General features: G+C 46.2%; 1 protein-coding gene across 1 annotated transcript in view; it reads left to right on the top strand.

The window, feature by feature from the left end:
- Nucleotides 1-1,003: 1,003 nt before the first annotated feature.
- Nucleotides 1,004-16,234, top strand: part of SHISA8 (shisa family member 8) — a 28,375-nt gene continuing 13,144 nt past the window's right edge. Inside the window, exon 1 of the mRNA XM_080971919.1 lies at nt 1,004-2,810. Within this exon, the coding sequence (XP_080828045.1) occupies nt 2,248-2,810 (563 nt within the window). The 5' untranslated portion in view covers nt 1,004-2,247. The remainder of the gene's footprint in view (nt 2,811-16,234) is intronic.

The raw sequence follows: 16,234 nt of genomic DNA, 5'->3' as shown, positions 1-16,234 counted from the left end.
TATGCAGGCAAGGCTTCCTTTCTAAAATTAATAGGCAGTCTTGCCAGAATAAGTATGACAGTACAAAGCCCTGGACATTTCTCCTCAGACTTGGTTTATTTTTCTCTCAAGTGTCCTGGAAAAAGTTCTCTGGCTGAAAGAGAATAAGAGTAAGGATTAGCCTGTGCCCTTTCAGAAATACGAAGAGCTTCTCCGTGTATGTTTTTCTAGATTTGGACACCTCAAATCATTCCCTAAAGGCACAGGGGAGCTAGAATTTTCATCTCCCAATCTGAAAGAGTAGCTTTAATGCTGCTTTGAAGTTGGAAAAGTGGCCTAGAAATAATTTAAATTCCTAGCTAAATGCTTTGGGGAAAAATTCAATAAAAGCAGCTCCTCCTGTCACAACATCAGCCTCTGCCGCAGAGCTTTCCTATTTAGTTAACCCAAAAGCTGTACGCATAAACAGGTGGGGACTTGCATAAAGTTCACAAATGGAGAGGGGAGGTGTGTGTGTCTGTGTGCGTGCGTGTGATAACTTCTCTTTGTCCCTTCCCCTTTCACTCTTTCACATATGTATTCATGCTGCTCCTATCCATATGTGCCCTTCTCTCGCACACCATTCAGCGTAGCTCTCATAAACAAGTAGTATTTTGCACCGTCTGCTTACCAACACTTTGTTCTTGTTGCCTACACTCTTTTTCTGCCGAAACCCTTCCCACAAACAGCGCAGTGCCCCATCTGTCTCTAGACTCTGTGGGCTGACCAAATAAACACATGAGTCGTGCAAATGTTCGTAAACATTCCGTGACACTTCAGCTGCTGAGCCAATGACTAAGGCTGGGAATTCATTTCAAGAACAGAAGCCAATGTCCTTACAGCCAATCACTGTAGAGGTTCTGCAGGCTGCAGCTTGTGTTTAGCTTTCTTTGTCAGATTTGAAGGGGGGGCAGAAAATTAGTAAAACGGCTATGTTTTCTGCGAGTGTTCATATTCTGTACCTCATTAGTCTCTTTGCCCCCCGCCCAACCATAGCATGTGTCTTTAAAAGATATCCCAAGCTATGTTTGACCTCAAACAGATATCTAGACTGGGGCTGGTAGTAGCTGTAGTTGCTCTTGTTGTTGCTGTTGTTTTTACACAGCAGCAACAGCAACAACAATGCCCTATGACCATCATTTCACAGTCGTGCTCTCAAACATAACATTGCAGTTGTAATACTGCCAGACTGAAGTTATATCTGTCTCTGTGTGTTTGCTAAGAAGCAGCTCTACTTCTCCGCAGAGAGCTGCACATGTGAAAAAGGAGAGCAAAGAATCCAGTGCACATCCAATTTCCTCCTCTTCCTTGCAAGTAGCATGCTTGTTTCCCTCATGCCACTTGTGCAGGCGGCCCTGTGGACACGGTCAATAAGGAGCTGCTGGTGTCCTCTTGCATCCCCTCTGGCCTAATGACAACCTCTGGCAGCGAGCCAGGACTTTGCACAGAGGACACGGAGCGCATTGGAGGAGTTGGCGAAGCTTCTTCTCTGGTCTGCTTTGGAAACTGTCAGGCAATTGTGGATCTGGCTTTAAGAAGAAATAAGGACCCCTCTCACTCCTCCTATGCTCCCTCTCCCTCCCTCCCCTTTTCTTTCTTTCCCTCCTGACAATCCCTCCCTTTCTCAGTGGTGCAAAGGATTTCTTTTTTTTCCATAAAGCAGTGTCTCTGAGGAAGAGGGAGCGAAAGCGAGAAAGGGACAGGCTGCTTCCAGGATTCTGCTCGAGCCAAGATGGGAATGTAGTCTGTGGCATTTCACAGCGCAGCTTCTCAAACGAAACTAGAAGCATAGAATATTTGCTACGAAAGAAGAAGAAAGAAGAGAATTGTACATCTCCCCACCTCCTGGGATCGCACAGTAAATTGTGAGGTTGTCTTTTCACTTAGTCAGTGCTGCACATTGTTTTGATATTTCTCCTTAGCCTCATCCCCCTCTCTCCCTCCCTTCTTTTAACTTCCAACTCCCATCTTTATTTCCACCCATCCCACACCCTTCTCTGGGCTAGAGGGTTTTGCTTTGACTGTGGGGTTTGCGCCGGAGAAAACTAGTCAGGAAGGGCTGAAGTATCTCCTCTCCGCCGGATGTGGTAGACGACGATTTGTGCTGGTTACTTGAGCTTTTAACTGGGAATTTTTGAATTCCCTTCTTTGGATTGTCTGTCTGGACAAAAGAAGATTTTTCTCCTTTGGGGAAGTCAGTCAGAGAATAAGAGAGACGAGACCGTTTCCATGATGAGCTGGGGTGGTTTGCAGATGGAACGGGGTTATATTTTTGGATTCTGTTGCCTAGTTCTCTTGGATCCAGGACAGGTTTGGACTGGGAATCCCAGTACCCAGAAACCTGAGCCAGAAGCGCAAATTGAAGTCAACAGCAACACCAGCTTTGGCCCCACTTCGGAGGACACTGCTGTGGCCACCACTGAGGCCATACTTGGGGGCGATCGGTGCCTTGGTTATTATGATGTCATGGGTCAGTGGGACCCACCCTTTAACTGCAATTCTGGGATCTACAAGTTTTGTTGTGGGACCTGTGGGTATCGCTTCTGTTGCCAGTTCACAACTGGGCGACTGGACCAAAGTGGCTGTACCAATTATGACAGGCCAGAATGGATCAACACAGGCCAACCACCACCTCAGGTGGACGAGACCCCCGAGAATCCCACACGGGACAAGACCAACATGATTGTATACATCATCTGTGGTGTGGTGGCCATCATGGTGCTGGTAGGCATCTTTACAAAGTTGGGACTGGAGAAATCACAGAGCCCTCAGGCAGAGATGACCATGTCCAGGTAAGACCCCCCCCCCAAAAAAAAACCCATATCTCTGTCTTTTATCCCTTCTGTGTCTCCTTTTGACTTTTTCTTTGCAGTGAATTTTGATAAACAACATGTCCAACTGCCTCCTGTAGCTCTGTCACCTCCTTTGAGGCTGACACTGAGGTCTACAAAGTCAACCAATCTTTTCCTCTTCTCATCTCCTCACTCTGCCCCACACATACAACCTTCTTTGTCTTTAGGTCTAAGTCCTCAGAAGACAAAAAGAGGGAATGATACGGCTCAGGTGCATAATAAAGGAATTGTGCAAATGGTTGGAATGAGAAGTTCAAGTAGGTGAAGCTTAGCAAAGAATGTTTCTTGAGAGTAAGAACTGTTAATTTTACTTAAGAGGCTGAAACCTAAGAGGCTAATTTCAAAAGAAAATGTAAGTTGTTATAAAATGTGGAGAGTGGGAGGGAGGGAGAGAGATATACTGTGAAGAGAATAATAAGGGTGTTAAGATTAGCCGGGGCAGGCAGGTACACTTCATGCTTGGCTGAAGCAAGGCTGAAAGTAAAGTTGGTGATATCTTCATGTGTTGAGAGAGAAAGAAAGAGAGGGGTGTGTGTGTGCATAATGGACCTCAGAATATATTATTTCTTTTCCCCAGGGACCCTGTTTTTAAAGCAAGGCTGTGGAACTTTGTGGAACTTTATATGCAGTTTTGTGTTTGTGTTTGTGCGTGCGTTTGAGGAGGGGGTGATGAACACTGGTGCCTAGCACGTAGACACATGCTTGCACCTGCCCTTGCACCCCTTGCCAGCACAGGGCAGAGGGATTAAAAGGCAAGTGGCGAGCAACACTGTAGAAAGCTAGGATATTCAAAAGCGACACCTCTCCAACTTTGTTATTGCTCAAGGAAAAGCAGCCCGGAATGCCGCTGCGGTATGTGCGATGAAAACAAGTTCAAAGCCATGCTGGGCGGGGGGGGGGGTGTCGGTGGAGATTGGAAGCGGGTATTGGCGGTGAAGCGTCTCCGGCTGGGACCAACCCTTTGCCTCCTCTCACTTTGCAGCTGCCATCTCTAAAGCAAAGCAACTGAACTCGGCAATTAATTGTAGGTTGTCTGGTGGCGTTTCCTATCTGCATCTCTTGCGCGCGCACACAAGCATTCTCCCATAGTGTGCATTCCATTGTTTTGCTCTCCTTCGCTTCTTTCTCTCGTTGCGCTTCCCTTCCTCCGGTTTCATTCTCTCCCTGTGTTACAAGCCCAGTTGTGAACTGTCCTCTTTTCCATTCCCCTCAACTTCTGTGCCTCCCCGCTCTCTTGATTCTCCTGTCAGCCCTTTTCTGCCAGGGGCCTCTCTCTCCCCCCCACCCACCCACCCGTCCCCCAGAAGCAATAGGGGGGAGAAGGATTAAGTCTCTTGTCAGAGGCGAAGTTGTTCCTTCCAAGGCTATGTAGCACTTGTAGGTCACGAGTCATGGCTCCTACAACACACATAGCAACATGCGCGGTCGTTTTGTCAGTTGTTGTGGGAAGGGAATGTGGGGGCTCAGGGATGATGACATACAGCGTGGAAGAGCCGGGGAGGGGAGGAAGGGGGCAGGGAAGCAGTGCCACGCTGGGTGCCAGCTCTTTGTAATGCTAGCGCTTGATCTGCTTCTGTGCCAGGACTGCAATCTTTTTACCTGATGTGTAGCAACAGCAAAGAAGATGGGCAGCCAAGGGGGCTATCTGCCCAGTCAGTGACTCTCTGCTTGTGCTTGGCATCGAGGGAGGTGTCGAGGCAACTGTGTGTCCCCTTCTCATGGGTATAATAAGCATCCCGGGCAAATGGCCCTGGAGCATCTCTCTCAGCCCAAATCCACTGATCAGCTGCTCCTCTGACTCCCACTGGGCAGCAAGGAAGGCAAAGTCCGAGCCAGAGCACCGCCAGAATAAAGGATCTGATAAAGGTCTCCACCTCTGTGTATGGGAGGCTGCCAGGGATGATGGCCCATCCAGTGTAGTGCCACAGAAACGGCCTCAGTTGGATGTGAGGGCAATCTGGCTGCGACATCTGTCACCCCATTGATCGCCAGGGTTGATTCGGCTGATCTGGCTGGCTAGGCGGGTGTCCCCTTCCTCCCTCACCGCTCCATGTGCGTCCCTCCCGAAGCTGCGCGCTCGGTGGAAGAGGACGACCATCCCAGATAGAAGGAGTGTACCGTTCTTCGGTCAAGGGTATACGATAGCTGCGCTCCCCTGCTAGAACCTCCAAACAAGCTCAAGAAACGGCCTCAGTTCAGGGGCACCCAACAGCCTGCATGAGGAATGATCACAAAAGTAGCCAAATGGACTTTTCTAAGTGCCATGCTGTGAACTATTTCCAGGCAGCTATGTGACTCTGGTGGCAAGATCCCCCACCTGCTGTAGCCCATGGAAAGCATCAAGTTCTAGAATGACAGAGTCCAGGATCCAGGGAAGCTGAACTTTGGGTTTCATGCCAGATTTGCAGAGCAGGGTGGCAATACCAAATTCTAACACACAAATGTCATTTCCCCAGGCTTCTCTTTGTTTCTGGCAGTGCAAAATATTGAAGTGTTTCTAATGACACCCGAAGTATGTAAACAACCTAACAGGCCGATGGAATCAGACCCACGTCTATCTGTTCTGTTTCCAGCAGCGGACAGCCAGACATTTCTGGGAAGCTTACAAGCAACTCCCCAAGGCAATGGCCTGCCCCCTTCTGTCCCTAGATTTTGGTATTGCCTCTAACCATGGAGGTTCCACCATACGATGTCTAACAGCCATAGAGAGCTAGTTCCCTCCCCATTAATATAGGGGTGTCCACATCTTCCTTATCTTTTCCATCACATATCACATTTGAAACCATGGATGCCTTAACTTGCTATAACTTCAGCAATACTGAAATTTGGTAATGCCGTCCCAAAGTTCAAGTGTTTCATAGGATGGTTATGTGACACATTTTATAGATCTAAAAAGAAGAAATAGGGGAGTAATTAAATTCTTCCCTGTTCTAACAATTCGACCCTTTAGCTAAATATGGTTGTATGTGTGCATGAACACATCCAAATACTTTATGCCCACTTTAAATCATCCCATCAATGCTCTTCTCTATGACAGCACAGTGACGTGGTTCCAAGTGGCATCATATACATGGCCGATCAGGCACAGCTGTGTTGTAATGCCTGTCAACTGCAATGCCAGCATAATGGCTTGCTTCAATAGGGTCTGGGGTTTGGCTAGCAGTGGTTGGTTCTGTGATGGCCAAAGTGCCTTTATGATTGTAAGTGTGTTGTCTCCCCAATTCATCTCCCTCTGACCACTTCCATGCTCCTCTCCTATTGCTATGCTGCGCAACAGCTTTGAAACTCACCAACATACCACATCTGGTAATGACGCACATTACTGGCACAATAGCACAAACCCATCTGCTACATGAATAAGCAGCTCTGGGAAATGTGGTTAATAAAGCAGTACTAAGTAAATAAAAGAAAATAAAATGTCATTAAGAAAATAAAATAAAAACAGGATCTGCAATGCAGGGTACAACTGCAGTGTCCTTGTGAATTTGGTTGTTCGGCCTCTGCTTAAACATCTTCTGCCCACCACCTCCCAAGGCATTCTGTTCCACTGTCCTCCCTGCAAGGAAGTGTCTTCTAACGTTTAGCCAAAATCTGCTTCCCTGCAAATTTACACCTATTTTTTCTAGCCTTCCTCTTGCGAGCAACAAATGATTGTTTGGGAGCAAGGGAGAATAGAACTAAAATAGGGCTCATCCAGACTTCCCTTTGCCCCACCACTGTCCCTTAGAGGGAAACCTAATCTTTAGCAATTGAGTTTTCTCCAGATTGGAATTTGCTAAAGAGAGGGTTTTCCCTTGGAAAGGAGTAGAGCAAGGGGAAAGTTGCTTGTCCCTGTGCCTAGAAATCATGGGTCAAGGGGGAAACCGCTGAGATCAAGGCTTTCTAAGCATGGGGCAAGCAGAAGGGTGGACGAGCCTGTGGTGTTAAACTAGAAGGGCCACAATGCAAACTTCTAGCATATACAGTAGACCACGAAAAGCAACTGGTTTTTCATTTTCTTAGGACAAAATGAACACAGTGAATTACAATTTACTAGTTCAGCTCCATTTGGCTATATAAGTTTTTGCGGTGGTGGGCCATAATAGTTATTGCAAACCAGCCTTAATTTCAATAGTTTAAATTAGCATGTGTAACTTAATGTTAAATTATAGCCAAAGTCAAGTTAGTTCTGCTTTGGATGAACAGCCAAACTTGGGAATTAAAAAGAAAAAAGAAATCTTTCTATGCTTGGCAAAATTATTGCATCTTGATGCAATTGTTCCGCTGTGCCCTTGATAGCAAATAAAAATCATTGATTTTGGATATGGTTCCTCAATTTTGAATGCAGGTAAATATGACTGAAAATTGGGATCTTTGCTGAGCAGCCACTGATGTGCAAATTTCTGTTTGTTCGGCTGACAAGAGGAACTTTAGATTAAAGGGGCCGGCCAACCTGTGCCCAAGAAGCAATTGCTTTGCTCAAACGTCTCTTGTGCTTTTTCTCTGTTAACTGCACCTCCTTCTCTGCCTCATGGCTAGAACCAGGCTGATCTTCTCCTGACCATGATGTTCTTCCTGGGTGCTTTGGGATGCAACTCATCATGTCCCTCACTTTTATTAACTTGATACTTACTGTATTTTTATTTTAAGATTATTGTAAACCAATGCATTTGCAGGGTGGGTTATAAATCTAAGTCATACGTAAATGCATGCATAAGTTCACCAATCACTAATAAGGCAGGTGACCCTGCAACTCACTCTGGAGTAAGGGAAACAGAACAAGGGATGTTTAAATGGGCACTTGTCCTCTAGCCCAAAGGAAACTATGGATGCTACCATCAAGCTGCTTCATTGCAGGAACTGTGAACTGGAACAAAATGTGTTGCCAAAACTAGGGAAGTCATAATCAGAAGAGGAAGAGACAGATTTTGGTATCTATAGAGACAGATGCTAGGGATGAAGTCTGCCCAGAGGCCAGGTGTGCTGGCAGAGGTGGCAGGAGAAAAGAGCACAGAAATAGCACCATCACAGTCAACACAGGTGTCACTGTTTCATCTTGCTTAAGTTAATGCTCTTGTTTTACTATTTCATCAAGTCAAATGTGTGCACAGCAATATTTCCTAGAGCAAGGTGTTAATAATTCCTGCTAGAGAGAGAACGTTTGGAAATCGGTCCTATGCAAGCTTCCTATATATCCAGCCCCAGTTTTGTATCTTTCCTGACCTTTGATAATCACTCTATCCTCCATAGTACAGCGATTGTACAGGCAGCACTTTATCACTTGACTAACTTTGCTAGACAGGTAACTGGGAGTGGCTGCTGGGACCATATAACACTGGTCCTAAAGGATCTACACTGGCTCCCATTACATTTCTGAGCACAATTCAAAGTGTTGGGGTTGACCTTTAGAGCCCTAAATGGCCTTGTCCCTGTATACCTGAAGGAGCGTCTCCACCACCCATTATTCAGCCCGGACACTGAGGTCCTAGTCCATGGGTCTTCTGGTGGTTCCCTAACTGTGAGAAGTGAAGCTACAGGGAACCAGGCAGAGGGCCTTCTCAGTAGTGGCACCCACCCTGTAGAATGCCCTCCCGTCAGATGACAAGGAGATTAGCAGCTGTACAACTTTTACACCTGAAGGCAGCCCCGGAGAGGCCATAGAGAGGCAACAGGAAGCTCCCTCACAGCTGCTTAGGACAGGCACTGGCTCATCCTCCTCCCCAAGCCTGGCAGCAGCTGCACTGGTGGAGGAAATAAGGACATTCCCCATGCCCTCCAAGTGCACCAATTTTCCAGGGACAGTCATGAAATTACAAAAGCCACCCCAGCTTCTGATTTGATCTCAGACAGCGAACAGCTCTCCAGGGCCTTAAGCAGGCATCTTTTCATCATTTGCCATCTGATCCTTTCCTCTGGCGATGTCAAAGACTGAACCTGAGACCTCCTTCATACAAGGCAGGGGAAAGGAGTCTTTTTCACCTTGAGGGACACATTCCCTTCTGGGAGCCACAGGCCAAAGTGGGTGGAGCAATGGGTGTAAATTTTACCTTTGTACAGTCAGTCAGTCACTCACTCACACACAATTCTCTCTGCAGACAAACAAGAGGCATTATCAGAGTTCATGGGCACATTGCAGCCAGGCTAAAACACTCAAGGCTGGTACAAAGCCAGGTGGTGAGGGTGTGGCCTGGTAAGAGGAAGTGTAGCTTGAGGAGAGTTTTGAGGGGCAGATGGAGAAGTCCAGAGGGCCCCAACTTGGCCCTTGAGCCTGGGGTTCCCTGCCCCAGATAAATTGCTCTGCCCCTGAGTCCTTCCCCAGCAGCTCTCAAAGATACTAATAAGGCTGTTGGAATGGGCAGGAAATGTAAAAGCTCTGGAAATTTGGTAACTTATTGCCTCTGTGAGTGTCTGATCAGTGAGGTGCCTGCTCCAGTCTGCAGATTGTCTGCTATGGAAACAAGTTTGGCAATAAATACATGTTATATTTGTGGGTGAGTAGGGACTTGAGGGTGAATTGAATGAAATAAAAAAGCTATGAGAAATTGTTTATTAGGGCAAAGAGACTGATCTAGGAAACTTCTGCAAATTACAGCATGAACAACTTAAATTTATGTTTGGGGCTTGGTCTCCACATGCTTGGACACAGTTTATGAAACTGAGTGGTGGATATATTCCCTGGGAATAAAGCCCACTAAACTCGATAGGATTTACTTATGAGTAGACATGGATAGGATGTACTGTGAGTCACACAGCCAATATATGGCATGAAGAAAAGAAGTGGAGCTTGTGCATATGAATTGGCTCTTATTAGTGCCTAAACCTATATAGTATAAGTGAGCAAACAATTACATGAGACAATATTCATACTAATTTTAAACATGGCGTTTTGGTTTATTTAATTTTGTGAGCTGCTTTGGGCCCATCTTTGATGGAGAAAAGTGGAATAAGCTGTTAAAATAACTGAAATGCATTAAAATAAAATAATAAGATGTTTAATTCCACCCACAGCAAACTGAAAAGAGGTCAGCCATGCTCATTCCAGCCTGTTCCCTGGGCCATCAGCAAGAATAATTCTGCATAATTATTGGAAATAACTTAGGGTGAAATCCAAAGGCATCTACCCTGCCCATCATGCACCAGCAGAATGGGCACAAATGGTGGAACTGATTACTATTCCCCTAATCCCTTGTTCCCCCAAAATCTGCTCTGGCGGGTTGGAGATTCCTCCAGATCAGATGGGGGAGGTGGGAGAGGGCTGCAGGGGGAGAAATGGAAAGGGAGGCCCTCTCTGCTTGCACAGCATGGGATGTCACCCTATGACACAAAGATGTATATATGTATTGGGCCATTGCAATAACTAATGTATGTAGGAAATATAGACCAAGAAGACTTGTAAAAAAATTTCTTTGTTTGATAAGAGTACAATCAGGGGCTATTAGAAATAATTAAATGGGAAGGAAGGGATTTTTTGGTGGTATCAGACAGGGGCACAAAAAGCAAGAGGAGGAAGTGAAGAAAATGTGAACAAAGGGATTTCTATTTATTTTCTTAAAAAGAGGCAGGCAAAGTCCTGGCTCTGGGAAAGCATTTTAAAATAACCCGTTGATTACAGTAATTGCAAAAAGGACCATATGCTGTGGAAACAGGTTGTGTGAATTGGCCCCAATGGACATGTAACACTTCTCTGGTGCTGTTCATGCAATTTCTGGTGTTAAGACTAGAAGCGGCACTTCATTAGGAAGTTTATCAATTAACTGAGATCTCAATTTACACTTAAGGCTCAGTGCAGAAATGTTGGCTCGCAAAATGTACATCCTGCCCAAGAAGTCTATATTTTGATTTTATGTCAACGACAAAAAAGTGCCATTTTGGAATGCCAGTGAGCATGGGCATAGGTTTACCAGCACCAAATAACTGAAGCACACTCTTCTAAATTTAGACCTCCTGAACCAGGTGCAATGGCGGAGCTTCATGCTCCGGCACCGGGGGGGGGGGAGAGCAGGTGGGGGCGGGGCTGGCATGCATCCTGGGGGTGTGGTGTGCCGCCCGTAAGGGCATGGCGCCCAGCGCAGGCTGGGGGGCAGCCGCAATGGCACCCCGCCGGAATTGCGCTGCTGTAGGTGGTGCACTCCCCCCGCATGCCTCTTCCTCCTCCAGTGACTGGGTGTGGACAACCTCTGGCCCTCCAGATGTTGCTGAACTACAACTCCCATCATCCCTTGCCATTGACCAGGCTTGTGGGGCTGACAGGAGCAACACCTGGAGGGCCAAAGGTTCCCCACAGGTCTCATTTTAGAAATTAACCACTGAATATTAACAAATGGGTTGCTTTGTGCTTTGTTAAGATTCCTCCTTCAGATATGGAGGAAAGAAGGCTTTTAAAACAGGCTCGTGTCAGGGAGCAGACATTGTGCCCTCACCTGGAAATGTGCTGGATTCTGGTGCTGAGAGGCAGAAGTGGGGGGTGGCTCATAAGGACAGAGAAGCTGTAATGCAGCCAGGATTGAGCCAGATGGTCTCATACTGCATGCCAAGAGCCCCAGCAGCAGAAGGTGGCACGGATAATAACCTGTTCCCAAAAATATGGCAGGGGCTATGAAGTGGACTGTGATATATTTGAACAGTGGGTGACAGCACATTTGTGGTTTGGGCTGGGTGAGGAATAGCAGCTTTTGAGTACTGATTATGAAGACCATGAAGAATAGAGATGGGGAACCAGATCCATCTCCCTATTTTGGTCCATGGCCTCATCCGATGCAACCCACTGCTCCCTCCAGGTTCTCTGATGTCCTGGGCCTCTCAGGCTTCTCACAGGCAGGCAAGGAAGAGCTGTGAGGTAAAACAAGCATAGGCCAAACTGGAGCTGAATCTACAGAGTTTGTGGAAGGAGTAGGAGAAGTGTTGGAAAACATATTCTGGCCAGAGTTGCCTACCTATTGTAGTTGTGAATTATGGGCAGTGGCGGTTCTGGTGTGTGTGTGTGTGTGTGTGTGTGTGTGTGTGTGTGTGTGTGTGCAGGAGATGACAGCTTCCCCATGGAAGCAGTTTAGAATAACCCCTGACAGTTATATTGGTTTGAATTTGTTATGCGGACAAAATACTATCACTGCAGAGATTCTGATAGTGGATTTCGGGCAGATATATCAGTGCAAATGTCTTGGACTGGAGGAAGGATGAAAGGGTAGAAGTCTGCTTGTGTTTTTGTCGGGTTTTTTGTGTGTGCACTGAAAAAAATCCTGATTCTGCATGTATTTACTTGGAGTTGGAAGCAAGTGCGTCTAATTTCAGTGGAACTTACTTGCATTGAGATAGCTTAGTTGGCAGAGCACGAGACTCTTAATCTCAAGGTGGCGGGTTCAAGCCCCACGTTGGGCAAAAAGATCCCTGCACTGCAGGGGGTTGGATTGAGATAACCCTTGTGGTCCCTTCCAAAACTCTACACTTCTATGAAACACGTTGAATGTTAATATTCTATGTGATTGACTAGCATTTTGATCCTTAACACATTTCTGTGGAGGCACTACCCATAGCAGGTACTTGCATGCTTAAAATGAATGTACAGTGGTACCTCGGGTTAAGAACTTAATTCATTCTGGAGGTCTGTTCTTAACCTGAAACTGTTCTTAACCTGAGGTACCACTTTAGCTAATGGGCCCCCCTTGCTGCTGCTGCACCGCCACCATGTGATTTCTGTTCTCATCCTGAAGCAAAGTTCTTAACCCGAGGTAATATTTCTGGGTTAGCGGAGTCTGTAACATGAAGTGTCTGTAACCTGAAGTGTCTGTAACCCGAGGTACCGCTGTACTCTTATCACCCACAGTGGGAATGAAGATAACAGTGCTACGCTTGAGAAAGGAACCTGCCAGGGAGCACGAAGTGCCCTTCCCCCAGCTCACTAATGAGAGCTAATTTTCATCTTGTCTCCTTTTATCTGTCCTAATGTCTTGCTTGCATGTAAGTTGAACATACAGTTGCCCCAGGGAACAGGCCTGATTGGCTGGTGGAGTGATGTCTATTAGAGAAGAGCTGGCTCTCCTAAGAAGAGGTTCCCAGCCTGTTGGGAGGGCCACAGGTTGGGAAACAAGGTACCGCATAAGGAGACACCATAAATACAGTATTTAAAGCCCCATAGAGCTGAGGTAGGAGAAAGCAACCCATCAAGCTTGGTGCTGTAAAGATGCAGAAAGCAATTGTCTTTCCCCAGAGAAAAGAATTTAGCCTTTAAAAGGTATAATTTGGTAAATACATAGGGAAGCAGGTCAGTTTGGTGATCTGATCAGGAGCGGAGGAAATGGTTGTGCTAAAGCAGGACTAGGGACCTGTGGGACTCAAGATGTTGTGGGGCACACAGCTCCCATTTTAGCCCCTGTTTGGTCTGGGGAGCTGTAGTCCAGCAATATCTGCAGGGTCATTTGCTCACGCCTGCCCTAAAGAATCCACATGAAGTCTACAAGCAGATCGCACTTGTATTAGTCTAAACTGCATATGAATGTGTGTTTATTAGGAGACATTTGCCCTGAAATGTTGATGAATTTTGATGAGGTAACAAACCCGCAAATCGCTGCAAAGTGCGGAGAACTGAATTTAAGATTGCGGAAATGAGAAATGTAGAGAAATGAGAAATGGGGAGAACCAAAACTGACAGCTCCTTCCATCCCCGGCTGCCGCCGAACTTATTCCTTCCGACTGTGGTGCTGGCTCAAGCCAGAGGGGAGGAAGCAGTTGCCCTTCTACAAACAGAAACAAAGGTGCACTAAACACCAGGAACAAATCCAGAACTGCACACACCCCTCCAAAGGCCAGCGAGGTTATTTTGGCAACTTGAGGGAGAAAGTCTCACTAGTGCATTTCCTGTGGTAAAGATGGAATAATTAAATAACTGACAATTTGTTGCCTTTTCATGTCAGCCAAAACGTTCTGCCAGAAGTGGCTGCCTCACTCTGGCTAATGATAGGGCTGGCCTTGCTAATCACTCATGGCATCGTTCAGCTGTACAGACAGTGGGCACTTGCACACAGCAGTTTGTGGAGGACTCAGGGCTGTTCACACATGCATGTTTTGTGTGGCATCCGCATGAGATCATCCTTGCCATATCCCCCCCCCGCCCCATTTCATCCAAATTTCTTATTTGTGCACGAAATTCAGCAAGTTTAGAAAAACCCACAGAAACAGCAAGTCTGTGTTCAATAGGGAAATAATATGTGGTGTCATTTTGATGAGGACTTTGTTGTGTGAATGCTATGAAAAACTTGCAGACAAGAGCAACACCAGCAATAAACTGCAATGTGGAAGCATCTGGTGTCAGAATAATAGAATTGTAGAGTTGGAAGGCACCCAATGGGTAATCTAGTACAATTCCCTGCAATGCAGAAATAACTGTCAATCCGGAATTTTTCTGCATGTTTTCTTTACACCTCTTTCCATCTCACCCTTACTTTATGGTCACTTGCAGACAGCCTGTTTATTGAGCATTCATCCTGATTTGCTTGTGGGAAGGTTATATGACTTCAGTTATCACATACTGTCTGGTGCACTTCCCCATTGCTTTCCTGACCACAAAAATCTGTGGGGTTTTTTAAAACCTAAAACAGGTTTCGTTGTGCAAGAGTGCCAAATCCAACGTTCATTGTGCAACCTTGGCTGGATCGAGACATGTCAAAGAAGCAATTCAGTTAAACGCATTGTAAACTCATACAGGGAAATCCAGTAGAGAAAGATGGGACTCCACAGCACCATCTAGTGCCACAGTGTTATATCGCATGTAAAACGCTTTTTCTTTACCAATCTAGCTGAGTCCCTGAATTTGCTGCTTGGTGATTGAATACCACCTGCAAAGTAACAACAGCCTGGAAGCAGCAGCCCTCTCCCTCTCCCTCTCCCTCTCCCTCTCCCTCTCCCTCTCCCTCTCCCTCTCCCTCCATCATTCTGTCATGGGAACCCCAAACATTGCTTCTCTTTCTCACTGGCTCACATCCCAAAAGTAGTTTGTTCGGTGTGACCAGACGAACGTGTTGCAAGTAGTCTTGGCAGTTAAAACTGGGACAGAGTGTAAATGTTGGTGGGGCAAACAAGAATTTTGTGACACTTGTTTTAGTAGACACTGATTAGCTAAGTATTATTAGCTCAGGGCTAGAAAAGCAGTGATGTATAAGGATTTTGAAATGTAAAATTATTCAGCCTTGTGGTAGGGCTGGTGCCTTAACAAATTAAGATGGTTCTGAAAAGATGTTGACTGACACCTCGGAATTTGGTGCTGTGGTTTTTTTCCACCCTCTCTCGTCCTCCGCACCCCACTCCTACCCCGGCCCTGCATTCAACATACTATCAAAGTCAACAATCCAAATGCCATTGTGTGAGAAACCCCAATATGGGTTGTGTACTAGGTTGCTGCAGCCCTGATTGTGCCCTTCATGGTACCCTTCCCTACCAACAGCCCCTCCACTCCTTCGGCAAGGATTCCTCGGCAGCCTATGACCAGCTTCACCTCTAAACATGAAGTCAGAAGATTCCTGCTCAGGAGAATGCCGTCCCCTGCTGTTACTTATTGACTGGTCTTTTCCCTTGCAAAGCCACACTGTGGACCCTATTTATCCTCGCCCAGTTTCTGTCATTCTTTCCAGTGATACATCTAAGCTGCTCGGACACATGTTGGGCTCTAAATCTACATGGTCTGGACTAGCTGGGATTGCAGCTCATCACTCTGCACAGAAATCCAGCATGGAGGCCAAACTCCCCTCCAGAGCTGATCTAACCCAATGAGCAAAATGAAGCAGATATGCTCTTCAGAATGCCAGTGTGTGTGTGATAATTATTGATTATGCAACTGGTACATAGAATTGCGCTTTTTTCCTTCCAGTTCTCCTTTTGCATCCCGACTCCTAGGGCTCGTCCACACTTTGCTTGTCCTGTGTCTAGAAAGCGGGGGTCCGAGGGGTTTTCTGCTTGCTTCGCTGCTTTTACCGGGACACTGAATTTACCAGTGAATTAGAGCAAATGTCAGTCTGCGGAAACACAGTTGATGTTTGCTCCAATTCAGCAAGTTTTCCTGGGGGGAAGCAGTGGGACAAGCAGATGTGTTGGAGTGCTTTTTTTGTGTGTGTAAACAGCAAGCCACCTTAACTGCATTGGCAGAAAGGCAGTATATGGAGGGGAAAATAAATACTTTGAATACTCCTCCACTTTTTGTCAGCAGCCCTTGTGTGTGGTGTGGTAAACCAATATATCTAAAAGAGGGCAGTGCCCAGTATCAGATACGCTTATTTACCACATGCTGTAGGGGAGGAAAGAGTATGAATGGGAAGCTTTCAAAATATGCCCTCTCAGTCTCTCAACTGCATATTTCTATGTCACCTTCATTCCATGTAGCACATATAGATCAGCTCTCA

The sequence above is a fragment of the Podarcis pityusensis genome (assembly GCF_964106645.2).
Source record: "Podarcis pityusensis genome assembly, chromosome: 10".
NCBI classification, from domain to species: domain Eukaryota; kingdom Metazoa; phylum Chordata; class Lepidosauria; order Squamata; family Lacertidae; genus Podarcis; species Podarcis pityusensis.
This window is presented reverse-complemented; position numbering and strand designations above follow the sequence as displayed.